The 27,991-nt window shown below is 41.4% G+C and overlaps 1 protein-coding gene across 6 annotated transcripts in view; it reads right to left on the reverse strand.

The window, feature by feature from the left end:
• The window catches only part of Cacna1d (calcium voltage-gated channel subunit alpha1 D), a 325,064-nt gene that overhangs the window by 143,655 nt on the left and 153,418 nt on the right, over positions 1-27,991 (reverse strand). For all 6 annotated transcript variants that reach the window (XM_010643039.2, XM_010643036.3, XM_033757092.1 and 3 more), the window contains exon 4: positions 4,403-4,542. In XM_010643039.2, the coding sequence (XP_010641341.1) occupies positions 4,403-4,542 (140 nt within the window). The remainder of the gene's footprint in view (positions 1-4,402; positions 4,543-27,991) is intronic.

Raw genomic sequence — 27,991 nt, forward strand, 5'->3', positions numbered from 1 at the left:
AAGATGTTTATGTTCTGAATTTTTTTTTTTTTTTTTTTTTTTTTTTTACTGTTGAGTAATATTCGATTATATAAATGTGCCTGTGAGATTATCTGGATTATTTCCAGTTTTTTTCTCTATGATTAAACCCCCTCTGTGGACATGTGTTTTCATTTACCTTGGATAAATACTTTAAAAAGAACTGGTAATAGGTCACACAGTAAGCTGTTTTAACATTTTTAAAAAGTTGGAAATTTCTTCCAATGCAGTTCTATCACTTTCCATTTCTAGGAGTAGTATAGGAGAGAGAGTACCAGTTGCTCCATATCTTAGTTAACATTTGATAGTTTTGATCTTTTTTACATTTAGTAATTCTAGCAGGCTCACAATACTGACTCTGTGGTACTGATGTTTCTCTAATTGCTAACAACGCTCAGTACCCCTTCACAGACGTGTTGACCACTAACATGTATGTTTTGGTGAAGATATAGGTTCATAGCTTTTGTCCACTTGTGTCCTGGGTTGTCTTCTTGTTGTTGAGCGGTAGGAGTTCTTTATATATTCTGAACATGTCTTCTGTTAGAAATGAGTACTTTGAATACTTTTTCCAATCTGTAAATCACTTTCTTATTTTCATCATATGGTCTTGTGAAGAAATGTTTTAAATTTTGATAAAGTGCAATTTTTCAATTATTCTTTTCTTTAATTCTTTTATGGGTGCTGCTTTTTCTGCCTGAGAAACCTCTGCCTACTCTGAGGTCATAAAGATTTTCTCCTAGAAACAGAGTATGGTTCCTCTAGGGCATGTATCAATGAAAACTTTCTATGAAGTTCCAGATAGTAAATATTTTAGGATCTCCAGTCTACAAGGTCTCAATTCTGTTGTTAAACATCAAACAGCTGTAGAAACAAGTAAGTGTGTTGGGGTTACAATATAACTTTATTTGCCAAAACCGGTGGCAAATAAGATACTTTGTCAAAGGGCAGTGGAATGGCTGCAAGATTTGATTTGCAGGCAGTAGTTTGCTAATCCAAACTCTAGACTTTAAAATATACCTGGTATCGCAATCTATTTTCGAATAATATTTTATCATTCTATCTACTGTAAAAGTACTTGACAATAGAACGCAATTATTTCTCTGTCCTAATCCTTTGTGCTATTATTATATTTTACTTCTGTAGAAGGTATAAATCCCACGATACATTGTTATTTTTGCTTTAAACAATTACATTTTAAAATATTTTAAAATGAGAAAAATGTCTTTGTATCTATCCACATAATTATCCTTTCTGGCATTCTTTTTTCCTCTTCTGTGAATCCACATTTCTGTCTGGAGTCATTTCATTTTCCTTCAGCCTGAAAAAACTGCCTTTAAACTTTCTCAAGGTGTAGATCCATCCATCATGAATTCTCAGCTCTGATTTATCAAAAAAAATTTTTTTTGGCTTCAGTTTTGGAATATATTTCACTGAATAAGAACTAAAATCATCATTTTCCCCACTTTAAAAAAGTCTCCTTGTTGTCTTCTTGCTTGCAGAGCCATTAAGAGGTCTGAGACGGCTTTTACTCTGTTTTGCAATTTTCTCATTATTGCTGTGTTTTAACAAACTGACTAACTGTGATGTGCCTTGTCATGGTTTTCTTTATGTATATTTTGCTCAGGAGTCTTTGAGCTTCTTTTATGAGCTTATATTTTCATCACATTTGGAAAACTTGGTGCCATTTCTTGAAATATATTTTTCCTGTCTCTTCTCTCTTCTCCTTCTGAACCACTCCAAACATATGCAGGTTAGACCACTTGATAATTCCCCACAGGTCGTAGATATTGTGCTCATTTTTCCCTTAATTACTATTCTTCACATCATTGCTACATCTTCAAGTTCCCTAGTGTTTTTTCTTTGATCGTGTCTTATACAGTGTCAAGTCAATCTGGGAAATTTTTCTTTTTGGGTGTATTTTTCAGCCTTTGAAGTTCCTTTTGATCCTTTGTTATACTGTCCCACATCCTTCATAATAGTTATGTATTCCTTTAAGACTATAAACATATTTATAATAGGTTTTAATCTAATATAAGGTCCTTATCTGCCAGTTCCAACATTTCTGCCATTTCTGACTCTGTTCCTACTGACAGAATTTCCTCCTGGTTATAGTTAAAATTTCTTCATGTGTCTACTATTATTTGACTGTGTGCTGAGCATTTTAAAAAATACTTTTAAGTATCTAGGCATGTGGTACACACCTAGAATCCCACTGCTCTGGGAGGCTGAGTCAAGAGGACTGCAAGCTTTGAGTCCTGCCTGGGCAACTTGGTGACTTAGTTAAGATCCTGTCTCAAAATAAAAATAAAAAAGGCTGAAGATGTAGCTCCATGCAAAGGGCGTGGTTTCAATCCCCATTAGTCCCCCACAAAAAAAGTGCTTTTATTTTGTCATTTTCCTCTGAAGAGTATTGAGGTATTCTGCTTTGTTTTGGTTAGTAAGTTGCGTTACTTATACATCAGTTTGCTCCTCTTTAGACTTTTTTCAAAAAGGTTAGCAAAAGTTTCAGGTAATCTTTACACTAGAACAGGGCTGGCAAACATTTTCTGTAAAACATCAGACAGTAAATATTTCAGGCTTTGTGGACCTAAACTACTCAATTATATAACAATGAGTGAGGCTACATTACAAAAATCTTTATTCATTAAAAATTGGCGGCAGGCTAAACAGGCTAGAATTTGGCCCAACAAACAGCTTGCCAACCCCTGCTCTACAGCTAGGTTCGCCCCACTAATAACGTCCCTTCCAGAGTCTCCAGGACTGGCCAAGGTGTTCACTGAGGTCAGTACCTGAACACTTCTCAGTCCTAGGTGAGCCCTGTAATTTCATTTTGTGGCCCATACCCCAGCTTTCTTCTTTTTGGTAATAGCACTCTTTACCTAGCTTCATAAAATTATATCTTACAGAAATCTTCAGCCAAAATTCCAGAAGACCACAAGGCACATTCAGGGAGTGCGTTCTATATTTTCCTCTCTTCCCATATTCTGCTTCTCCAGGTTCCAGCACTGAGTCCCGCCTGACCCTCGTCTCCATCTCTTACACCTGGGAGACCACCAGGCTCACCTGGCTCCCTGTCCTTGCGTTGTGCTGTCATATGCAGTATGTCTCCAGGAAGACGGCATGAGGACACGAGAAATGGAGCTACACATCTCCATTTTCTACACGAACAAAAGTCCAATGGCAAGAGAGGTACAGGAAGACGGTCAGAGAACCAAGAGACCTGCCTGCAGTTCCTCAGCAGAGTACACCAAATGAAGGAAGAAATCTCCCTTCCTGCCTGTCTGCCATCTGTTCACGGATATGCAGTGCCTTTGCAATGACACCTCAGGTGCGAGTGTACTATGGAGCTTGGCAATAGCTAACTTTCCCCCTCATCTGTCTAATTACCCCACAGGTCCACCACTCTGGATCTCATCTTAACTTCCTAGCATGAAAGGACAGACCCCAAACTGATTCTACTCCCCAAAAGCCAGCAGAATTAGTATCGAATGAAAACCCAACAGATTCGCGATAAAATGGTAATCCAAAAGAAAAAGCACCTTGCTTAACTGCAAAAAAGCAGCCAATCAGAATCATAGACAGGAAAAAAGAAGCTATTTAAAAGTATCTCTCTCTACAGAAACAAACATAATTTTAGGAGCAACCCAACAGAACAGCTAGGTCAATTAAGATTCAAAAAAAGGATATACTTTATTTCCTCATGTGGATATTTGGTTCAAAGATTCAGCATTCTTCTAATACTAATTCATTTTTTCTGCTAGCAACATTTCCAAGTGTGGAAGGAGCAAGAAAACACAGGCCACTGTTTTTTATTTCAACATTCTCTAACTAAAACTACTGGCATCTTCTTTCTTCAACAGGAATTTGAGAAAACACCTGCTTCTCTGCATTTCTAGCTTATTTCATTTTATGCCAGATATGTGACATCATTCAGACTCTTGTTTTGTTACTTAAAGTGGAATAGTAGTATGCCAGAGTTTCTCCCACAAGTCAGCAGGAAAAAATAGCTTTGTTCAAGGGATGTTAAACAGCAGAATACCTCACTTTTATAAAGGCGTTATTTTTTTTAACTTACCAGAATACTAAGTATTAAGATCGCTCGTCATCTGACCCTAATCATCAGCAAGGCTAGTCTATTTGTGGAGATCCAGCCCTGGAAGGTAAACTATCTCCTATTAGGAGCTTAGATTTCATTCTATAATATTACTGAAAACAAGAGTAATAAACAGTTTTTTCCAAGAGACTGGCAACAGCATTGGCAGTCTTAAAAGAACTCCTGGTAGATACAATAACTGGCATAAAAGAGCAACATTCATTCCCCCTCCAACCTCCACCTCCTGTTTTCCAGGCAAATATTTCCCCAAAGTAAGAAGGAATTACTTACCCTACTATTACTATAACAAAATCCAGTAAATTCCATCCATTCCTAACATAAGCATTTGGATGTAGCAATAATCCATATGCTATAATCTTCAAAAATGTCTCGACTGTAAAAATAATCAGGAAGGCATATTCTACTTTTTCCTGTGAAGAGAAACAAAGAAACATAACAAAAACAAAAAGAAGGAAAAACAAAAGAAATGAACCAGTGACTAGAATCAACATCTCAGAGATACAAGCATTTTTGTTCTCCAAAGTTTTATTATGAAAAATGGAACAATTACACTGCACCTGGGCCAGGAAAGCATTTTAATTTTAACACCGAATTTCTCATAAGCAACTTAGTTCTAAAACACTTTTCATTCCAGGATGCATGATTGCATTTTGCCACCTGCACTGATGTGTGTGCAATGAGTCTGTCTAGGACATAACGGGCATGTTTGTCGTTTGCACATATTTACAAAATGCAGCATGTTTTCCTCCTGAGATTGCCAAACCCAGCCCAGAAAAGAACAAGGGTGCAAGCAAAGATTGCACCAGCAGCTCTGAACAGAACGTCCGCTGGAAGAAATGAAAATGTGTCTGTTTGACCCTCATTTCCTCTTGGGTTTACGTCTGACTTAGAAGAGTCAGCTTTGTCTCTAAGTAGCAAAACGACCTTGGACAAGTCCTTCCCCTCCCCTGAACGTACATGTCCTCATCTACAGAGTAAAGGGAGTGAAGCCAGATGGAAAACACACTGCCAGATGACTGGCGTGCCTCTTCTCCCTGGGCCACGTTGCTGACAGGCCACCAGGCATTTCCTCAAAGTTCGGCCTTCAAAGCCTTCTCATTGGTTAGTCTCAACAAGCATCCCTTCCACTGGCTGGCCACACCCCTCTGTCACCGCCCCCAAAGGCTGGAAGACTCTGAGAACCCTTCTAGTTCCAATCCACATGACTCTGTGAGCTGAAAGAAACACCTCCATGGGTAGGTCTAAACATGTCGACTCTTCTCTTTTATAAGTATTTCTTTACATGGGCCTAGTTTCAATAGAAATCTGAAACAACAGGAATATATGTAACCAAAAGACATTCGCTGTTAAGAAGCTACTTAATAGCTTATAAAAAATCAACAATTAAACTCTTCAATCTGGTCATAGAGTACTACTACTCTATAGTATTATGGAGGGGCCTCGATCCTTACCGAACTAGAAGCCATGGAATTCACTTATGAGTATGCCTAGTAGAAGAGACTGAAATAATCTGGTTCAGGAATACACTCGGTAAGCACCTCTTCTCGAAAGGTTTAGTCTTATGTGCATATGAGAGTTTCAAACACAGAGAGAGACCTCTGAAACCACAGGAGGGGCTGCTGACACGGGCCCTCCATCTCCATCCCTGTTGTCTCCAAAGGGCCAAGGTCTTATCAACGTCCCCCTCACCCTTCCTTCTCACAACTGACTGGAGTGAGGATTCTGCTGTGCTTTATGTGGCTACTATTATAGACGTATTTTTATAAATGTAAATTTGTGGGTATTTTAAAAGAATACTTAAGCTTCTGCAACTTTTTATTTTTAGAATCATCTTTTAAAATATGCATTTCAGGAAGATTCTCACAGGATTGGCTCCCTAAAAGTTTGCCACCAAATACATACACATGCGCGTGTGCACGCACATATATATGAGCACAGCAGCCCCTATGCTCTCTTACATTTGAAGAACTTTGTCCAAGCCAGCCCTGGGCTCCAGGTGTCTGCTGTGGCTGTAGCTCCCTTCTGCCTCTGGCTGTTCCCAGCAGAACTTCCCCACTCTCCACCAGTACCCGCCTGATGGCCTGGTGGGAGGGACCATCCGACCACAGCTGTGCATCCCAGGAGTCACCTCTGATTTCAACGCCCTGCTGGTCATGGAGGAGCCAGCTTAACCGTTCTTCCTTCTCGGGCCCCAGAGTGATCACGACTCCTGTAATTTCTAAACCTGCCCCCGGAGCTTCCTCTGATCCCTGGAACACCAGCACAGCATCTAATGAATTGTATTTTGGTCTGAGTTATCCAGAGTCAGGGCGCTCACAGTGTGAGCTCATCCCCAACCTCTCCGCTCACGCCTTCTCTAGATTTCTCTACACCTGTTTTTTCCCAGGTCGCGTTCTCTACAGGCTCCTCCTGTCCCCTCCCCACTCAGTACCCCACTCTCTCCACAGAACCTTGTCTTCAGGCCTCGGGAGTCCTGGGAGATGCCCCAGAGGGGCACAGGAAGACCTATGAGACTGTCCCATTTGTGTGACCATGCACCCCAAGCCGTGGAGGCATCCCATACAATCCCACATTCACCCACAACAGGTGTGCTGAGCAGGAGGGCCCGATTTCACTGCTGGGTGAAAGGGACAGATCCAGAAACGTCCCAATGAGGCAGGGACATTAACTCGGAAGACACACACACACACACACACACACACACACATACACACACGGATTCTGTTACTTCAACCAGAGGCAAAATCCCTGAAAATACCAACCTGCTATGCTCAAGTCAGACCCTGACCATCAAATGTACATCATCAATGTTTTTGAGACTTAAGAGTTCTAAGGGAACAAGATAATCTAAAAAAGGCACACTAATTTTACAATTCCTCTTCCCATTTTATCCTTTCTGCTTTATTTACTAGGCCAGACAGGAAAAAAAGGCTTTTGCTGCATCAATATTCATAGCAGTTACATCCCTACGTCAAGACACACTATACTTCAGAGCAGAAAAACAAGGCAGAGAACAAAGAGTACAACTGCCAAACACAACTTGTTTTTCCTCTTTGGCTTTTATTTATAAGAAATTTTGCCACAATAACACAGGGGCCATTAGTATAACGGAATTGCTTAAGGTTCTTTCTTACTTCTTCCTTACCCTGCTCCCCTTCATTTTGAAAGACTTTGTCTCCTTCAAAAATCTTTGCAGTGAATTACTTGACAGAACTGATTATAGGAAATATAACCTTGCTTTCCTGTGATTCTTTGTTACACAGATCCCACCATGAGGCTAACTGAACAATCACAGCCTGAACAACGCAACAGACCAGTTTGCCTACAAACTGATGTCATCCGGTCTTTCATCCCGACATTAAAAGTGACTCCTCTGAGATAAGCATATCTCTACATTAAACAAATGTAGCGCTTTAACAAGTGTTTCCTAAAACAACAATCAGGGGAAGTGGGATCATTATTTGTTTTATAAAAGGTCTGTTCATTTGAAAAGAGAAAGTCAAGTTAATTTGAAAAGGAAGCCAGCAAGTTCATCAAGTCCAACCGGACAAGGAACCCGGCGAGACATCCACAGAAGACGCTGAGCCCTGTGGCTGAGACAGGTGAGTGCTCCACGCAACAGTAAAGACAAGAAGAGGGTGGCTGAGGAGGGCAGAAAAAAGCCTCCACAGGCAATGAGGTCCTTTCTGTAGGAAACCTGGGCACAGGCTACATCTTACAAGCCCTCTGCCCAAGGCGAGAGAGAATGATCCCCATCACCCTCCACCTGCTGGGCTGAGCCAGACTGTGTTGCTCCGCCATTCATTCCTTCACCAGTCTGGGAGTCTTTTCCCAGGCAGGAAGTTCCCGGTGCCAGGGCCAGTCAAACTCCCCTTACAAAAACACCACCGGAGACCCCCTCTAATATGGATCCTATGGGCCCTCAAGCCACCAGAGAAATAAAGGCTCAAATCTAATTTGGAAATCTACTTCATTTCTTTAAACTGGAATTTCACCCACAGGACTGTCTCTACCAACAGCTTCTAAACCAGGTTACATTTCTAGACCAGTTAACCGTACACATAATAAGAAACAGGAGCTGTCAACTAGCAGTAGATAAGAGATGCCAGAATCCTTACCGTTACTTGTCCTATCTGCAGGGATCCTTTCACTAGTGCTGTAGCACCAACATTCATCTGTCTCTCCATCTACACATCTACCCATCCACCCCCGAGCACCTGGTCCCTCCTCAGCAAAGTCTGACTCCTAATCTCACAGAGCTTCCAACCTACTGTCAGGCGATCAAGAGGACTGATGCCACCAGCTAACGTTCACCTTGTTGCTCCTCTCAGCCACCCAACCGCCACGTATCTCTGCCGGCAGCAGCCCCCTCCCCAACTCTTCTGTACCCTGCCAGTGTCCTGCACTCCTGGGCTCACTATTGGCAGGAATCATCCTTTATAATCTTTGTAGCTCTACCATCTAACACCCATATCAAGCATAGATAAGGCACTCATGGATGCTACTTGAAGTAGAGAAGGAAAAAGGGGAAAGAATAAAGTAACAAAACTATATTTAAAAAACTACAAAAACTCAAGGTTTTACGATCCTAGTATGTATATCAAAAGCAAAAAGCTAGGTAAATATCTTCCTAAGTTACTATAAAGGCTTCATAGATCAGGCCTGGAATAAATAGTCAAATTGCTCAGATAAAAGCTGATATCATCGTACCTGGCCTTCCCTCTCCATCCACCCTACAAGCACAGAGTAAGGTCCTCAACTTGCAATGCCTCCCTACCTTCCTCATCCAACTATCCCACTGCTGTCCTGGGAGAATCCTTTGCTCCACACCACCTGCTGTTTTTCACATATATCAGACCCTTTCTCTCTTCTATGCCTTTACCCAGCCTCCTTTGCCACCTAGTACACCTGCCCCCTCACATGCAGACTTCCCTCTTCACACAGAGCAAGCACACAGCACCACGAAACAGGGCTTAAAACAAGCCCAGGACAAATGAGGAGAAAGAACCTAGGATCGGTAGCCATATTTGTTTTCTGCTAGCCCTGGATGAGCCACTAATTTGTGCTATGTCCCTGGACCACAGTAGAAGGTTTCCACATCCCGTTGCCCTTCCAGAATATTTCTCCACTCTCTTTCTTCAACAGACTAAGCTCTATTTTGTCCTTCAAGGCTTAGCCTAAGAGGTACTTCCACAGCAAAGCCTTTACTGATCTCACAGAAAAAACAAGAACTCACTTTTATATGCTGTAAGAGCCTGTTATATTCACAGCCCTAGTTCACAATGAAAAAATTAAAAAATATATATATTTTTTGGTACCAGGGATCAAACTCACGACCTTGTGCTTTCAAGGCAGACACTGTGCCACTGAGTTAAATCCCCGGCCCCAAAATTGAAATTTCTACAGATTTTTTTCTTTAACAGAAAATTCAAATCCACACATTTATAGCCAATTCATCTTTGACAGAGCCCAAGAACACAGAGGAAGAACGGACAATCTCTTCAACAAAGAGTGTTGGCATAACTGGGTATTCACGTGCAAAAGAATGAAACTAGACCATTTACCTTATGCTACTTATAAACATCAACTAAATGGCGTAGACTTGAACAGTAAGACTTGAAACTGGAAGAGCACTAAAAAAATAGGATAAAGCTTCTTCACATTGGTCTGGGCAAAAACTTTTTGGATAAGACTACAAGAACATAAAGCCATCAAATGGGGATTGGATCGAACTAGAAAGGTTCTGCACAGCAAAGGAAACACCAACAGAATAAAAAGGCAGTTTATAGAATGGGAGAAAGTATCTGTAAACCATACATCTACTAAGGGGTTAGTGTCCAAAACATACAGAAAACTCCGTAGCAGGAAAGCAACACATTTTTTTTAAATGAGCAAAGGATCTGCATAAACATTTCTCAAAAGAAGATATACAAATGGCCGACAGGTGTATGCAAAAATATTCAACATCAATAATTAGCAAGGAAATACACAGTGAATGAGAGAGTGCCTCACACCTGTCAGGATGGCTACTATAAGAAACACAAGCATTAAGTGTTGGCAAAGACCTGGAGAAAAGAGAACCCCTGTACACTGTTGGTGGGAATGTAAATGAATCCAGACATTACAAAGGTTCCTCAAAAAATTAAAAATGTAACTACTATAAGATTCAGCAATTCACTTCTAGGAACTCCTCCAAGGAATGAAACAAGGGTATTGAAGAGACATGTGCACTCTCGCGCTCACTGAAGCATTATTCATGATGGCAAGATATGGAACCCACCTTAGAGCTCCTGAGCACATGAACGGATGAAGACAATGTGGCATTTATACACAAGGGGCCATTCTTCAGCCTTTAAAAAGAAGGACAAATCTGGAGGATGTCATGCTAAGTGAAAAAAGCCAGGCACAGATGGACAAATACTCACAAATATGTACTTGTGTGTTTAAGTTAAGCAGAGAGGACAGTACTGGTTACAGAGGGTAGGGGCAGGGGAGTCTGGTTAAAGAATACAAAATTTCAGTTAAACAGGAGGAATGAGTTCAGGAGATTTATTATACAACATGGTGTAAAATACTAAGACTATATACAACATAGTGTAAATTACTAAGACTAGGTTCTAAATGTTCTCAGCAACAAAAAAAAAAGTATGAGTACCAATGCATATATTAATTAGCTTAATTAGTAATTTCACAAAGTATACCTCTGTCCAAAAGTCATGTTGTACATCATAAATACATATAATTTATCAAATTAAAATAATTAAGTTTTTAAATTACCTCCTTAATATTTGTGTTCCCCGATACAAGAGAGTGTCTCTAAGGCCAGAGGTCACGTCTATTTCATGCATGCTCGTATTCCAAAGGCCTGTCACAAAAATAGCTATTCAATGTTTATAAATGAGTTCAAAAGTGGGCCTGAGGGGCTTTGACCAAATGCTATTAGATGTCCCTTCCTGCTGTTAAGTTCCATAAGACCAAGGGCCCCTTGGTTTTGCTCTGGTCCAGGGAGGCTTCACTCCCAGCACAGCCAACTGGCCCTCTACCCATGGCCTGGCAGCTCTGGACAGCAGGTCGGGCTGGTCAGGTCAAGAGAGGAACACACAGAAAGGGTGAAGAGAACCCCACAGTGTGAGGTACAGTGTGTGAGGATGAGGGAGAAGGGAAGAGGCTGGACAGGCAGGCGCCACGCAGTGGGGTCTGGCCTTTGTTCCTCATGGGTAAAATGAGCAGACAGAATCACATGATCTCTTCTGGTCGAAAAACTACAATCTGCTGTGACTTGATGAGCAAAGCCCAAACCCAGGATTCACAGGGAGGTTCTAGAGGGCCCAGAGATGCCTGGGAAGAGAGCCAGCCCCAGGGCAGCAGGAATCGAGAGCAGCTGCTGGTTCTCCAAGTGGCCGGGTTATCTGAGGTCACAGTGCACACCAAGGCTGGGTTTCTGAGAGGCCTCCCACACACTCACTGTCTCATACATGGCGGAGGTGACCTCGGGGAACCACAGCACCAGTGTCACGGCTTCAGTAAGCTGATCCAAGGACTAGCAAAACTCTGGTGGGTGAACCAGGGGAGGGCGACCAGCAGGCAGGCGTTGGCTCAGAGCTGCTCGGCTGTAAACAGGGGTATTTTACTCCCCGGCAGGTATTAATGAAGTGTACTGAAGTAGCCTCCAATCGGTAGTTTAATTCCACGTTACATGAAAAAAGTGGCCAGAACATTTGTCTTTTTTATCTTTGCTTTAAAACTACAATTTTTACATGACATTCGCGCTCCCTGTCTCTGCTTCAGTGTCACCCCATTTGAGTCATTTTTACCTCAATCTACACAGCAGAAAAAGTCATTCTTGCCTGCCCACCCAGGTTATGGTGAAAGGCCAATTAAGCAAAAAGGAGGAAAAGCTCAAAGAAGCATGAATCAACGTCCTGTGGGTGCAGCCCTCCACGGAGCATCGAGAACTCGGAAGAGGTTGCTCCCGAGGTCCACCACAGTCCAGGGGGACACCCATTCAGAATGGGCAGGGATGACAAACGGAGATGGTCAGCAGGATGGCCTCAAAGACACATGCCTGTGAGCAGAGAGAATCATCACTCCTGGAGCTGGGAGAGGCGCAGGGTACTCTCCTGCTCACTAGGGCAGTAAAGGCAGCTGCTGCTCTGCTACCAAGATGAGAGAAGTCAGCTTGCTCCGGGTGGGTCACGGTGGTCCTTGCCACCCAGCAAAACCACAGGGTAAGAGACTTCCAACTTTCTTCCAGGAACTGCTCCGCCCCTGTTGTCAGCTCAGGAGTTGGCATGAGAGCCAGGTTTCTTGTTTAGAGAGGCACACTTCCAACCCACACCAGCCAGCTCCAATGAGAGCTAACCCTGAATTTGCACTTCAGCAACTAGAGAAGAAGTTCTGTCATGGGACTCATCCCAGCGACTGTGTTAGTTTTTTATCACTCCGACAAAATACCTGAGAATAGCAATTTAAAGGAGGACAGATTTATTCTGTCTCACGGTTTCATAGGTGTCAGTCCATGGTTAGTGGCTTTTAGGACCCCGGTGAGGCAGAAACCTCATGGAGAAGGGTACGGCACAATAAAGGTACTCAACCCCATGGCAACTAGGAAGCACACAGAGTATGCAAAAGGCACTCAGGGTCCAATCACCTCATCTTTTAAAAGCTCTACCTCTGAACAATGAACTGTTAGGGGAGATTCTAGATACAAACCATGAATAGAGTTGTACATCTGGAGTTGCTAAGGAGTTGGAGAGATGGAGTGCCAACACCAAGGGAAGCCCAGCCAAAAACAGAGAGTGCATCAGGCAGAAAAACAACAAAAAGAAGCATTTGGTGGTGACTGTCACCATATGTGCCCCTAGATCAAACTGAGCCTGAAGTCCGAAATTTCCTCCCCTCCAAATGGGCTCTTCAGTTACAAAAAAGCCAATAGACCAAGTCAGTTTGGATAGGGTTTGTGGCTAGCTTCAAATGAAAAAAGTCCTAACTAATACATGCAGACTTCAGGATCACACTGTTTCTCAAAAAAATTGAAACAGCTGAAGGAATTTTCTGTAGAGGACCTCCTCTGACCTCTCCCTCTGAAGGATCTTGGAGAAGGCTTAGTGAGGGATCCATACACGTAGGACCCATGAGGCTGCAAGTCACTGCCTCTGGAAATTTACTGAGGTTCAACTTTCCATATTCAGTCCCTCTAACTGGTTAAATTTCTGTTGCCATCTTCAGTTTGAATCAATTTCTTGGGCTCTGCATAGTCTTGTACCCATAGATGCTTCAGATTTTCCTCACAGAGATGCACACTCTGAGTTCCTTTGGCAGTGGGTACACTGCGTAGTTGGCAACTTCCTACCTCCTTACCTAAGGTCCTCTCCAACCACCACCCACCTCACCTGGCTGATCTCACCCTCTTTCAATTTAATTCAACAAAACTCAAAAGCTATTTACTGTATACCAGGCTTGAACCAGAGCACTGGGGATTCAGACAAGTAACACGATGTTCACAACCTCAAGGGGTTCGGCAGATGTATATACTAATGTTTCAAGATACAGCACATAATAATCAAAGTAAAGCAGAGTACTGTGAGTCTCCTGCGAGGAAAGGAGGGTAGAAAAACTAACCACGCCCGGTATGTTAGGGAGAGAATCCAGAAAGGTAAGAGGCTGGATCCAGTGGAGACCCCTCCATATCTTAGACCCTACCCACATTCCACTCCCAACAATCAGCTGACCGCACTAGGAACAGAGCCTCCACCCCACCTCACACCCCTCCACCCGCCCCACGTCTTTCTGCTCCGGTCCATGAACTTCCCTAATATAATGCATGCAGGCCATACCCCCTGGCGCATGAGGTCTTTGTGACTGCTCTTCTCCACGCTGAGAGCATATCTGATTGTCTAAATCCTGCTCTACCCTCTAAGGAAGGACTAGGGAGTTTCACTTTCCCTAAGTATAATTCTCCCCCCTCTTTAGAAAGCCTGATACACTTGGCAGGATGCATCAGTTATCATCACATGACTACACCCCTGTCTCCCTGTAGTAGACAACCCCACTAGTCGCTGGATGGCACAGCATGTGCTCACCAACCTTGACGCACCTCTCCCAGTGTGTCCTGTTAGGCATCAGCCATCAAGTGGTGCAGGCATCTGTGTCAGAACATTGGCCAGAATTAAAGGTTATGTCCCGGCCCGTTCTGGCATTTAATTATGAAGTTAAATCATATCAATCAATGCTTGAGAACCAACTGCATATATAGGGCCATGTTACAGAACACAAAAGGGCTGCCTCTGCTTTTAGGAGATCTTAGTGTAGTTGGGAAATGACCCTACTGACAGGTTGTCTTGTATCACTTGTAGGCTGTCAGTGTCTTAAGACTGGGAACCCTTTTACTCTCTGCAGAATCCTCTCCTAGTACCAAAGCAAACAACTGAATATTTAGCCTCTATAAATATCAAGATGTCAGTATTCACACATAAAAGGGAAAAAACAAAGCCATGATCTCAGGGCCACATTGCTAAGTATTGGGCAACACGCTTGTCATACCATCAGTGAGCTCTAAGAACAGTGGTAATGCCAGGACCCAAATCCCACATACCCTTCCTAGTTAAAGCTACAGAATAATTCAGTCTTTTCAGACCAGGCCAGGCCTTTACATCATATCCCACAGCTAGAGTTAGATTGGATGGCAACAGGAGTATGTGTCCTATATGGGGCTGGTCAGAGTCATATGCAGTCTCCTGAGAATCTACAGGGCTCAAGGCATGTTATGGTCTACATCTAGATGTCACCCTAATCTCATGTGCTCACAGGTGGGGCTTCTGAGAGAAGATTGGAATTCGGGGTATGATATTCATCAGTAGGGTACTGATAAGATTTCAATAACTTTTAAATAGTCCACTGATAAATTTTCTAAATATGATGTTGAGAGACAAAGCCTGCTTGGAGGAGGTGGGTCACTGGGGCTGTGGCCTCAAGGGGTAAAGTTCCCTCCCACCTCCCTTGATCTCACGCTCAGCTTCCTGCCACCAGGCCATGAAGGGACCTTTCCTCTACGATGCTGCTCTGCCGTGGAGCCAGTGGACTATGGGCCAAAACCTTTACAACCTGTGAGCCAAAATGAACCTTTCCTCCTTAGAACTGTGGGTGTGAGGTATTGTGTGTCAGTGAGGAGAAAGTAACTAAGATGGGACATGTGACAACTGCCAAACACCTATCATTTACAGAAGTCTTAACAGTGGTCAATTCACACGACACGACCAAACCCTACACGTCTAACGCCTTTGCTAAAAAGGCATAAGCAAACATTCCAAAATGGCAGAAACTGCTAAATTTAAAACTAAACATTTTCACTGGACAAGTCATTCCTTTTCTCCATTAACAGAGCTAAAGAAAAGCTTTCCAAATCTGTTTATGGCTAAAGCCACCAATGTATGAATTAGAAATGAAATTTCATTTCCCTGACACTCACTCATATTCCTATAAACAGACCACTTGCACACCGAGGATAAGCTGTCCCTACAGCTTAAAGAAACACTTTCTAATCTCTTATCTCAGTTGTTTTTCCAACCTACAGAGTCAGGTAGGCAGAAAAGAGCTAATCATTTACATTTCATATAGGAAGTTCACAGACACTGAGTTACTTCTGGCCGTAGTCAACAGAGACAACTGAAAACACTAACTGCTCCCTTTGCTTTGAAGAGAACTGACTCATAACCACACGGTGGGGAAAACCACAGCTCTACCCTGGTCTGAGGACTGCCAGATCCCACCAAGGTTTATATGTTGCACCACTTAAATCTTATCAAGATGATCTCAGCTGTCAGTGAAAGAACAAAGTTAAATATGACTATCTCTCCCACTCCAACCTAGCAACCTGAGGCTGCCCCTTGGAGGTGGAGCCAGCCCACCCGGGCACAGTTATTACCAGAACATATCTGTCCTGGTGGGCAGTTCTGCTGAGCATTTACCTCAAGGCAGCCACCATGCTGGGCAGCACTTTTGGGTCCGTCAGTGGAGGGAAAGAGCGTGGCTCTTATGTGAATTCAGGTAGGTGCGAAGAGAATAGTAGAAACTGCCAGATTTATTAAGTATAAATAAGAAAACACATGTACTAGTCAGGTCTCCAGTACTAGAACAAAATACCTGAAATGGCAACTTAAAGGAGGAGAGGTTTATTTTGGCTCAGAAGTTCCAGTCCATGATTAGCTAGGTCCAAGGCAGAAATACTATGGCAAAAGAGTACAGAGAAGGAAAGCTACTCAACTCATGGCATCTTGGAAACAGCAAGCAGAGGAAAAGCCCCACAGGAAGGGGTCAGGAACTATATTTAGTCCCCAAGGTCACATCTCCATCACCACCTAGACACACTCAACAACTGTGTTTTACAATCTCAACCAATCAAGTTGACAATCAAGATTAATCATCATCATCTGCCCCTTGTCAACCTAACACCTGAACAAATTTCCTTAAACTATTTCAAAAGAGATAACAAGTTCATAGTTTCACTCAACATGATATAACTATCCTGTATACTACTGAAAATGGGCTAATTCCTTCCCCCAAAGTCTCAACTCTTCTAGCATTGCCCAAAAGTCCAAGTTTCCTGGGACTCAAGGCAAACTCTAGCTGTGAGCTCCTATAAAAAACAAGTTACATGCTCCGGAAATACAACGGCATAGAATAAACCTTCCCATTCCAAAAGGGTGGAACAGACAAATAGAAAGGAATCAGACCAAAACAAGATACAAATCCATCAGGGCAAACACTGCATCCTATAGTTCCATATCTAGCATTCAGAGCAAGCAGTGGTGAAGGTGTGAGTCGCAGACAGCTTGGGAAGCCCCAAGCTATGGCCTTGCCACTTTCAGCCCACATGGCCACCCCTGGGACAGCTCCACTGGTGCCTGCGACTGTCCTCAGCAGATACCCTACATTCCCTGGCATCTTCAATGTCCTGGGGTCTCAAGGGCAGCTTCAGCTGCATGCTGTGCTCTCCTAGAGGTTCCTGGCACAGACTTCAGCCCCGTGACTAACTCTAGGGACAGACGTACACTGACAGACTCCAGGCCTGGCCTCCCAGGCCTTCCTGTGAAATCTGCATGGGGCCCTCTGTGACCTCTTCACTCTTGCATTCTGTGTGCTGGCAAAACCTGGATCACATGGATGATGCCAAGGTCTTCTGCCAGCACACGGAGGAGTGTCATGGCCTCCTTGAACCACAGTTCTAGAGGCCTTGAAGTGCCTGGATGCCCGAATGCAGCGACACACTTTCTTAAGCAGTCCTGAGTGAACAAGGTGTCCCGGGATTCTTTTCTTAAAGCAAATTCTTTCAAAGGAGTTTACAGGCGCCTGTGATGGACAATGCCTTGCTAATTTGTGAGATTCCCTCAAGGCATCTTTCTTACAGTCCTAGTACAGCATACTTGGTTTCTTTTTTTTTTAAGAACCAAGGTTTGCCTTTATTCATTTTAGAAAATTTTTAATGTAATTTAAATATATTTTATGCTACATATTTTATAGCTTTACTTTAGAAACATTAATTAGCCTTAGATTATATCTCTGTTCAGTATCTGTTGGTTTCCCTTTCGTTGCACTGTTGTCTTTTTTATTTGTAATTCACTTTTTAAATAATTAGTGTTTTTTTTCTATGCCAATAATTCCATTTCCAGTAATATTTGTTCTTACCCTTTCTGTTTCTAATTGTTTTAGCTTCATTTATTTCATTAGTTTCATAAGCTACTTGAAAAATTTATTTTCTTGTTTCATAATCTCACTTTTAGCTTTAATTTCCTTGACTTTAGTCCCATCTTTAGGCTCTTGATGTATTGACTATCCTGACTATGATATTCTACTGTTTCTTAAAATTTTTCTCAGCTTTAATTGAGTTTATTGGTACATTTTAGGGATACAGTACAGTTACATTCATTGTTGGGATCTTGTACCTCTACATGACAGGTCTTGGTTCTCATTTTTTCCCCTTGTCCCTGCCCTCACTTCACCCCTCCTCCCCTCCCCATCTACAAACACTTTATTTCCATCTTGTCATTCTCTCACATTTTTTTCTTTTCCCTTTTTACCCTTCCCCTACCCATCCCACCTTCCCTACACCTTTAGCTCCTTTCTTCCCATTTCTAAATGTCAGTAATCTTATTAGGATCTTCTGTATTATTGCAGATTATTCACACCAGAGAAACTATTCGGTATTTACACATGTGTGCCTTATTTATTACACTTAGGAGTATATCTTCAATATGTATCCATTTTCCTATGAATGAATCTATTTTCTCATTCTTTGTGGCTAATATTCCATTTTATAGAAAAACCACATCTTCTTTATCCAGTTTCCCACTGATGGGCAGAGAGGCTGTTTCCAAATTTTAGCTATTACAAACTGTGCCGCTATAAACATGGGTGCACATACTTCTCTGTGATATGATTCTTTTAGTTCTTTTGGAAAGATACCCAGCAGAAGGATGGCTGGGTCAAATGGAACCTCCAGTCCAAGCTCTTTGAGGTGTCTCCATATTGATTTCCATAGTGGTTGCACCAGTCTGCACTCCCACCAACAATGGAGAAGGGTTCCTTTCTCCCCACAAACCCGCGAACATTTGTTATCGTGTGATTTCTTGATAGCAGCCATTCTTTGTGGGGTGAGGTGGAATCTCAGTGCTGTTTTCATCTGCATCTCTCAAATGATCAGTGATGTGGAACATTTTTTCATATATTTACTTGCTGCTTTTACTTTTTTGTCTGAGAAATGTCTGTTCATTTTGGATGCCCATTTTTGAATTGGGTCTTTATATTTGGGTGGGCTGATTGTTTTGAGTTGTTTATATATTCTTGATAATAGCCCTTTGTCTGAGGAACAGCTGGTAAAAATTTTTTCCCACATTGTAGATTGTCTCTTAGTTCTGCTGATGGTTTCTTTTGAAGTACAGAAGCTTTTTAATAAGATGAGATGCCAGTTGTTGATTCTATCTGCTAGTTCCCGTGCTACTGAGGATTTGTTCATAAAGTCTTTTCCTATGCCAATGTCTTCCAGAGTTCTCCCTAACTTACCTTCCAGCAAATTTAACGTTTCTGTTTTAATATTTAGATCTTTAATCCATTTGGATTTTAATTTAGTGCATGGTGAAAGATAAGGGTCTAGTTTTAATCTGTGGCAGGTTGAAATCCAGTTTTTCCAACACCATTTATTAAAGAGGCTATCTTTCCTCCACTGAGGATGGTCAGCTCCTTTGTCAAAGATGAGGCAGCTGAGTACATCTGGGTTTGTTTTTGTGTCTTCCAGTCTGTTCCACTGATCCTCAGGCCTGTTTCTTTGCCAGTACCATGCTGTTTTTATCACAGTGGCTTTGTAGTATAGTTTCAAATTGGGAATTGTTACACCTGGTGCCATGTGACTGTTGCCTATAATGGCTTTTGCTATTCTAGGTCTCTTGTGGTTCCAAATGAATTTTTGGATTCTTTTTTCTAGTTCTGTGAAATATAGTGTTGGAATTTCAATTGGCATTGCATTGAATGTATATAGCAGTTTCGGTAGTATGGCCATTTTCACTATGTTGATTCTTCCTACCCAGGAGCAGGGGATATCTTTCCATTTTTTTATATCCTCTTCGATTTCTTTTTTCAGAGTGCTGTAGTTTTCAGTGTAGAGATCTTTTGTTTCTTTTGTTAGATTGATTCCTAGATACTTCATTTTTTTGGATGCTATTGTAAAAGGAATTTTTTCCCTTATTTCTCTTTCTGTCTGTCTGTTATTTGTGTATAGAAAGGCTATTGATTTTTGGGTATTCACCTTGTATCCAGATACTTTACTGAATCTGTCAATTAAGTCTAGAAGTTTTTTGGTGGAGTTTTTTGGATCTTCAATGTAGAGTATCATATCATCAGCAAATAATGATAGTTTAACTTCTTCCTTTCCTATCTTTATTGCTTTAATTTCTTTCTCTTGTCTAATTGCCTGTGGCTAATGTTTGCAGAACTATATCGAAGAGGATGGTGATAGTGGGCATCCTTGTCTTGTTCCTGATTTTAACATGAAGGTTTTCAGTTTTTGGCCATTCAATATGATGTTGGCTGATGGTTTTTCATAAATAGCCTTTATTAAATTGAGGTATAGACCATCTATTCCAATTTTTTGCAGGGTTTTTATCATGAATGGGTGTTGAATTTTATCAAATGCTTTTTCTGCATCTATTGAGAGGATCATATGGTTTTTGTCCTTGACTTTGTTAATATAATGTATTACATTCACTGACTCATATGTTGTGGACCACCCTTGCATCTCTGGGATAAATCTGACTTGGTCAGGATGAATGATCTTCTTGATAATCCTCTGTATTCTGTTTGCTAGTATCTTATTAAGGATTTTTGCATCTATATTCATTAAGGAGATTGGTCTGTAGTTCTCCTTTTTGGTTGTATCTTTCTCTGGTTTGGGAATCAGAGTGATACTTGCTTCCAGGAATGAATTTGGAAGTATAGCTTCTCTTTCAATTTCATTGAAAAGTTTGAAGAGTAATGGTAGTAGTTCTTCTCTAAATGTCTTGTAAAATTCAGCAGTGAATCCATCAGGGCCTGGGCTTTTCTTTGTTGGTAAGTTTTTAATTACATTTTCAATTTCACTGATTGTGATTGGGGTGTTTAAAATGTTTTTATCTTCTTCGTTCAACTTTGGTAATTCATAAGTATCTAGAAATCTGTCCATTTCTTCTGTGTTTTCCATTTTATTAGAGTACAGGTTCTCAAAGTAGGTGTTCATGATCCTCTGGGTTTCTTTTGGATCTGTTATGACTTGTCCCTTTTCATTCCTAATTGCATGGATCTGAGCCTTTTCTTTCCTTTTTTTGATAAGATTAGCTAAGGGTTTGTCAATTTTATTTATTCTTTCAAAAAACCAGCTCTTTGTTTCATTTATTTTTTGTATCGTTTTCTTAATTTCAATTGCATTGATTTCTGCTCGGATCTTTATAATTTCCTCTCTTGTTTGAGCTTTGGGTTTTTCTTGCTCTTGTTTTTCTAGGAGTCTAAGTTTCATCATTAGGTTGTTTATTGGAGCCCGCTCTGTTTTCCTAGTGTGGGCATTCAATGTTATGAATCTTCCCCGTAGAACTGCTTTCATTGTGTCCCATAGATTCCTGTAAGTTGTATTGGCATTTTCATTTATTTGTAAATACTGTCTAATTTCTTCTTTAATTTCCTGTGTAATCCACTGATTGTTTAGGAGAGTGTTGTTCAGTTTCCATGCACTTGTGAAGTTCCTACAATTTCTTGTGCTATTGATCTCCAGCTTGATTGCACTATGATCTTAATCCATTGATTGTTTAGGAGAGTGTTGTTCAGTTTCCATGTGCTTGTGAAGTTCCTACAGTTTCTTGTGCTACTGATCTCCAGCTTGATTGCACTATGATCTGATAATATACAGTCAATTCTTTTGCATTTATTCAGACCTGTTCTGTGAGCCAATATGTGGTCTATCTTGGAGAATGATCCATGTGCAGCCAAAAAGAATGTATATTCTGATTTTGTGGGGTGGAATACTCTGTAGACATCTATTAAGTCCATGCGTTCCAAAGCTTGGTTCAGTTCTATTATTTCATTGTTGACTTTCTGCCTAGATGATCTGTCAATTTGTGATAGTGGGGTATTTAAATCCCCCACTACAATTGTATTAGTGCTTATTTGGTTTTTCATGTTACTTAATATTTGTTTTATATAGTTGGGGGCATTTATATTTGGTGCATATATGTTTATGACTGTCAACTCTTCCTCTTGAATTGTTCCCTTTACAAGGATGCAGTGTCCTTCTTTGTCTCTCTTAACGAGTTTTGGTTTGAAATTTACTTTGTCTGCGAATACGATTGCTACCCCTGCTTTTTTCTCGGCTCCTGTCACATGGAGAATTGTTTTCCATCCTTTCACTTTCAGTCTATGGGCTTCCTTTTGCACTAGGTGTGTTTCTTGTATACAACATATTGTTTGATTTTGCTTCTTAATCCATTCTGCCAGTCTATTTCTCTTGATTGGTGAATTGAGGCCATTAACATTGATGGTTATAACTGATATGTTCTGACTTAGTATTGTCATGTTATTGTCCTTTTGTTGACTCTTTTTACTTTTTCTCCCCTCTCCTTTTAGTTTCTTGTCTTGCTTATTTGATTTGGTCTGTTGGGCCTCGTGGTATTGTGACCTTCATTGTCCTTTTCTAGGATATTGCTTAGAATTCCTTGTAGTGCTGGTTTGGTGTTCATGAAATTTCTCAGGTGTTCTTTGTCGTGGAAGTATCTTATTTCCCCATCTATTTTGAAAGAGAGTTTGCAGGATACATCAGTCTAGGTTGGAGGTTATTTTCTTTTAGGACTTGGAATACCTCACTCCAGGCTTTCCTTGACCTAAGGGTTTATGCTGAAAAGTCTGTTGTGATTCTAATGGGCTTTCCTTTGCATGTGATTTGTTCTTTTTCTCTCACTGCTTGTAGTATTTTGTTTTTCTGTTGGATTTCTGGGATCTTGATTATTATATGTCTAGGTGTAGATTTTTTTTGATCATGGCTAGTTGGAGTTCTATATGCCTCACTTATCTGTATGTCTAATTCTTCCCTTCTGTTTGGGAAGTTTTCTGTCATTAATTCTGTGAAGAGCTTTTTTAAGTCATTTGTGTTTTCTCCTGCTATTTCAGGAATTCCTATCAGTCTTATGTTATTTTTCTTTGCATCATCTAGAAGTTATTAGATTGATTTCTCATGTCCCTTACTGTTTTTGAGAGACCTCTTTTCTCATGGTCACTGACTGTGATCCTGTCTTCTATATCTGAAATTCTATCTTCGCAATATTTTATTCTGTTGCATACACTTTCAATAGAGTTTTTAATCTCCTGTATATCTGCTTGAATCTGTTTTATGGATTCCATTTCTTTCCTCTGTTGGGCGCTCATTGTTTCCATTTCTTTCTTACGCTGAGTCTTCAATGGCTTCTATCATGGTCTTGAGCTCATCTATTTTTTTTGTCAGTTTCTGTTTTAGAGTCTCGAATCATGACTTCCATTTTGATCATCATCTCTCTGGTTAACTGGGAAATTATTTCTGATTTGAATTTTTCTAGAACCTGATTGATCTGTTTTGTTACCTCCTGTGCTATGGGTCCAGGGAGTCCTGCTGGTTCACTATCAGATTTTTCATCCTCATTTGTCCTACTGTTTGTCATTGGTGAACTGGAAATCTGTCTTTGTGTCTTGCTTAAGTGTTTTCTCATTTTTATTTTTGTTGTTGGGTTGTCCTTGGTTTAATTTATGGGTATTACTTAAATCTTCCTGATATAGTTGTGTTTTAGCTTTTGAGTTTCTAATGACTCATAGACATCCTCATTTTCATAATATCAGAGAAAACAACTCATTAAATCAATCACAATCCTTTATCCCAATTGATATATTCAGCAGCCCAATAGGATCAAGCACAGCTTGCAAACTGACCACTTGTGGTAGTCATTAATCTATCACTTTTAAACCATGTGAATTAAATTAATATCAAGAAGCCGCCCAAAATATGTTTGCAGTGAATACTCTTTTCAATATAGCCTCTTTACCATTTAGGATGGGGGGTTAGACTGAGTTAGGACGAGAGGAGTAGATAAGTGAAAGAATTGGAGCAGGTTTGAAGTGAATCCAGAGGATGTAGAATTACCTTACTGTCTTTACGAAGCTATTAACTTGAGGGGGGATAGAGATAGTGCAGGAATAAGGACAAGAATATATCCCCTTAACAATAACAGGCGCTTGCCTTCCCTTGAAGCTACAGAGTCATGAGTGAGGTAAAATGACTGGAGAAAAGAACATAAACCCCCCCAAATAGGAAAAATAATAAAAGAAGAAGTCTGAGTTAGGGCAGGAGCAGGAATAAAAAGGGAGATGAGGGATAATATGGTGGAGCAAGAGACTAAGTTGGAGAGAGAGGACAGAAGAAAGAAAGAAATTTTAGGGTGGAATGAGGAAAAGAAAAAAAAAAGAATTTGAAGGGCCTCTTTCAGACTATATCTCTGTTGTCATATCATACCATATGTACAGCCATGTGCAGAACTGAATCCCCTGATCTCGGCTAGCCAATGGCAGGTCCCCACGACTCAGACTCACCTCAGTCCACAAGGCGTAAGTTGAGTTTCCCAACCCACAGGGATGAACTCCAATCAGTTCTATTACAGGTTTCCCCTGCCCTTTCTTTAAAGATGTTCAAAGTTGGGATCTCAGAAAAATACCCTTCATAAGCACCGATGCCTCTGCAGAGTGGGTCCAAGGACCGGCCCAGTTAGGAGGTTTGAGAATGGGGGGATCATGGGGGTGTTTCCTTCCTTACCGGATCTGGTGGCGCGCAGTAGGGGAGGTCATGCACCCGCCAGGTGGGCCTGGGCAGGCAGCTAGAGAGACCTCCTCTTGGTTTCTTTGTAATGGCACTAACATCTTCAGTAACCAAACCTCCTTGGACCCCAACTTTATGCTTCATTCCTGAACAACCTGAAAGTTTTATAAATCTTTCTGCTCTGCTTTTGCTCCTGATTTTCACTTTCAATCTGGCTAAAAGCAGTCAGAATTACCTACATTACAGCCAGAACTTTGGGATGCCTTGAAATTTCTTCCACCAGATTAGTCTGCAGACTTTAAACTTAGCCTCAAAGGTTTAGGGCAATGACAAAATGTAGATAAACTGTCAGAATGTTACACACATGGCCTCTCATCCCACAGAGTCCTCATTTCTATCTGAAACCTCGTGGACAAAATCCCATTCTTTCTTTTTCCTCATTGAGTTTATTGGTACATTTTAGGTATACAGTACAGTTACATTCATTAATGGGATCTTGTACCTTTACATGATTTACTGTCCCATTCTTATCAGCATTCTGGTCTTCTGAGCTCTGACCAGAATCATCCATCAAACTCCACTTACAACATTTCATGTCTTCTCTAGTCCACATCAACAGATCTTCCCAAACTCCCAAACTCTACCTGCAAACCAGTTCCAAAGGCATCTGACCCACATAGTCAGGTACAGTCACATTCACAACCTCACTTATCTGGTACCAATTTACTGTATTGATCAGCTTTTCATTGCTGGGACAAGTACCCAACACTCACAACTTAAAGAAAGAGAGGTTTATTTTGGCTTACAATTTCAGAGGTTTCAGCCCATGGTCAGCAGGCTCCAAGGCAGAAACATACCGGAAGAAAGGCAAGGCAGAGGAAAGCTGTTCAATTCACAGCACTCAAGAAGCAGAAAGCAGAAGAAAAGCCCCAGAGGAAGAGGGCAAAGACCAGATATCATCTCCAAGGTCATGTTTCCATGATCCACCCAGACATAACCAGAAGTGTCCTTTACTCAAGCTAAATCCAGCTGACAATCAAGACTAACAGCCACAACATGTAAAACATTCAAGACAGAGTATGTGTATGACAAAACCCACAGCAAATCCTCACATGTTGGCTATTACCATTATGCCTATCTATATGATATCGCTTGAACTGCTGTGGCCACCACCCAGAAGCAGCATATTTCCTGGTACATAATATTGCTAAAGGCAGTGGTACCTTGCCTCAAGAACACTTCTGTTTGTGAACAATTTGGTTAGTCAACTCTGCATAGGGTTCTGCAGAAACACAACTGCCACCATCTTTCCCATACAAACACAAATGTGGCCATCTTTTCCAGATTCATGGAGCAAATTAAGTTTGTAAACCACGGTACCACTGTACTGTATTCATGAAGTTAGTACTAGGACAATATGCTCAACTCATCTCTAACCCTGCCCGCAGTCTAAACCCCAGCAAGGGCACACATATCCCCAGAGGAGGCCCTTCCCTAGGTGAGGGCCAATTCCACTTTGAGAGAGACAGCCACCCCATTTCAACCTACTCTGGCATCCTTCCGAACCATCCAGCAAGGGTCGGCAATCTATTATAGACAGAAAATGATTAAGAGGTAAAAGGGCCCAGCTCCCTAGGCCCCATGTTATCCACTTCCCTACAATGTGAAGAAAAAGGACCAGATGGCTGAGGGGTGGGTGTCAGCGGAGAATAGGCTGAATTCATTTCACTACAAAAACTACTCTTTGAGATGAATGACCTTAACTCATGAACATCTTTTTCTCTATAAATATGCTGAGCCCATAGGAACATACATATTGTAATTTCTAACTAAATTCATATATCAAAGTGTCTAACATTTAGACTGTATAATTGAGATAAAATGTTTGATATGTTTACTCCGAAGATTAATAATTCCATGCCTATAGCTCACTATTGTTTTAGTATTGCAAAATTAATGAAGGAAAATGCAGGTGCCAGCCAACTGAAGCCTAGAAGGAGAAAAGAACAAATAAGACAACCACAGTGTAGGACTAGGGCTCAGCAGGACCCATGCTCAACTGGAAGCAACTAAAATGTCAGTGTCATCTGCAATGACCTGGCCTCATCAGTCCAACCTTGCTCTCACCTGTCACTTAACATACTTATCAGAGGCAGGAAAGGAGGCTCTGCCACTACTCCCGCGTGCAAGCTCCAAAAGACACTGTACAAGTGATGCCATTCCCAGCGAGCAATGACTCCAGACACTGTTACTGGGCTACTTTCGAATGCCACGTTTTTGGCATTTGATTTGTTTGAGATTTTCGCATTGAGCATATTTTACTTTAAAGTCTACTGGAACTCTAACTAAATAAGACAGACAAATAAGGTGAAAAGAAAGAAGGCAGGATAGGGCATGGAAGAACAGCAAACCGTAGGCTTTGAATCCCAAATCTGAAGGGCCGGAGCTCGAAGATACTTCAGACACCCAACAGCACTGTCCTCCAGCAGATGGACAGACTCAAACTCAGAAAGGGCATCACTAGCACACCAAGCATCTTCACGCACACAAAAAGTATCAAACATGGGGTGGGGGGAGGGGGCTGGACACAGAGAGAAGGAAACAATGCAGCGGACTTCATCTCCCTCTTAGCCTTCCCATCTTCTCTAATGTGCTTTAAAGCCACATAGGGAATGGATCATAAAAACAAAAGCTCTGACCCAGCTATAGCACTCCTTGAAATACACCCAAAAAAATTAACATCAGCATACTCTAGAGATAGCTGCATACCCTTGTTTATCGCAGCACAGTTAGCAATAGCCAAGTTATAGCATCAGCCTGTGTGGCCGTAAACGGATGGATGAATAAAGAAAATGCAGCACAGAGTATTATATTCAGCCATAAAGAACAAAGTCATGTCATCTGGAAGGAAATACACGGAACTGGGGATTATCACGCCAAGTGAAATAAGCCAGACTCAGAAAGACAAGCACCATGTATTTTCTCTCATATATGGAATCTAAAAAAAAAAAGGAAGAAGAAAAATATGATTTAAAAGTAGAAAGGAGAATATGAGAGAGAGAAAAAGAGGATCAAGGGGAAGAGAGAGGGAAGAAAAACTGGGTGTAGACAAGATTAAAGTATGACAGCAAGCAGGCGTGAATATGCCACAACAAAACCCATTATTCTGTATAACTAATATGCACTAATTAAACACACACACACACACACACACACACACACTTGATTGAGACAAGAAGTGAGAAGACATCCTACTAGGTCCTAAATTTAGAACAGCAGGTCAGAGAGGAGAGAAGCAGGAATGACAGCACTGGGACATTTAAAGACCTGGGCTGTGAGTTCCCACCTAAGACAAAGGTGTCCACAGCAGCGGAGTCCTAATGTGTCCTCTGGCAGGCAAGGCCGCTGCCTGCAGTCAGGATACAAACTCCTCCCACCTAGGAACAGTGCTGTCCAAGCAAAGGCATCTGTAACCCCCATGGTGAAAAGACTGGAAAGGAAGTTCTTATCCA

Source organism: Fukomys damarensis, unplaced genomic scaffold (assembly GCF_012274545.1).
Source record: "Fukomys damarensis isolate Sample0158 unplaced genomic scaffold, DMR_v1.0_HiC HiC_scaffold_28, whole genome shotgun sequence".
Lineage (NCBI taxonomy): Eukaryota > Metazoa > Chordata > Mammalia > Rodentia > Bathyergidae > Fukomys > Fukomys damarensis.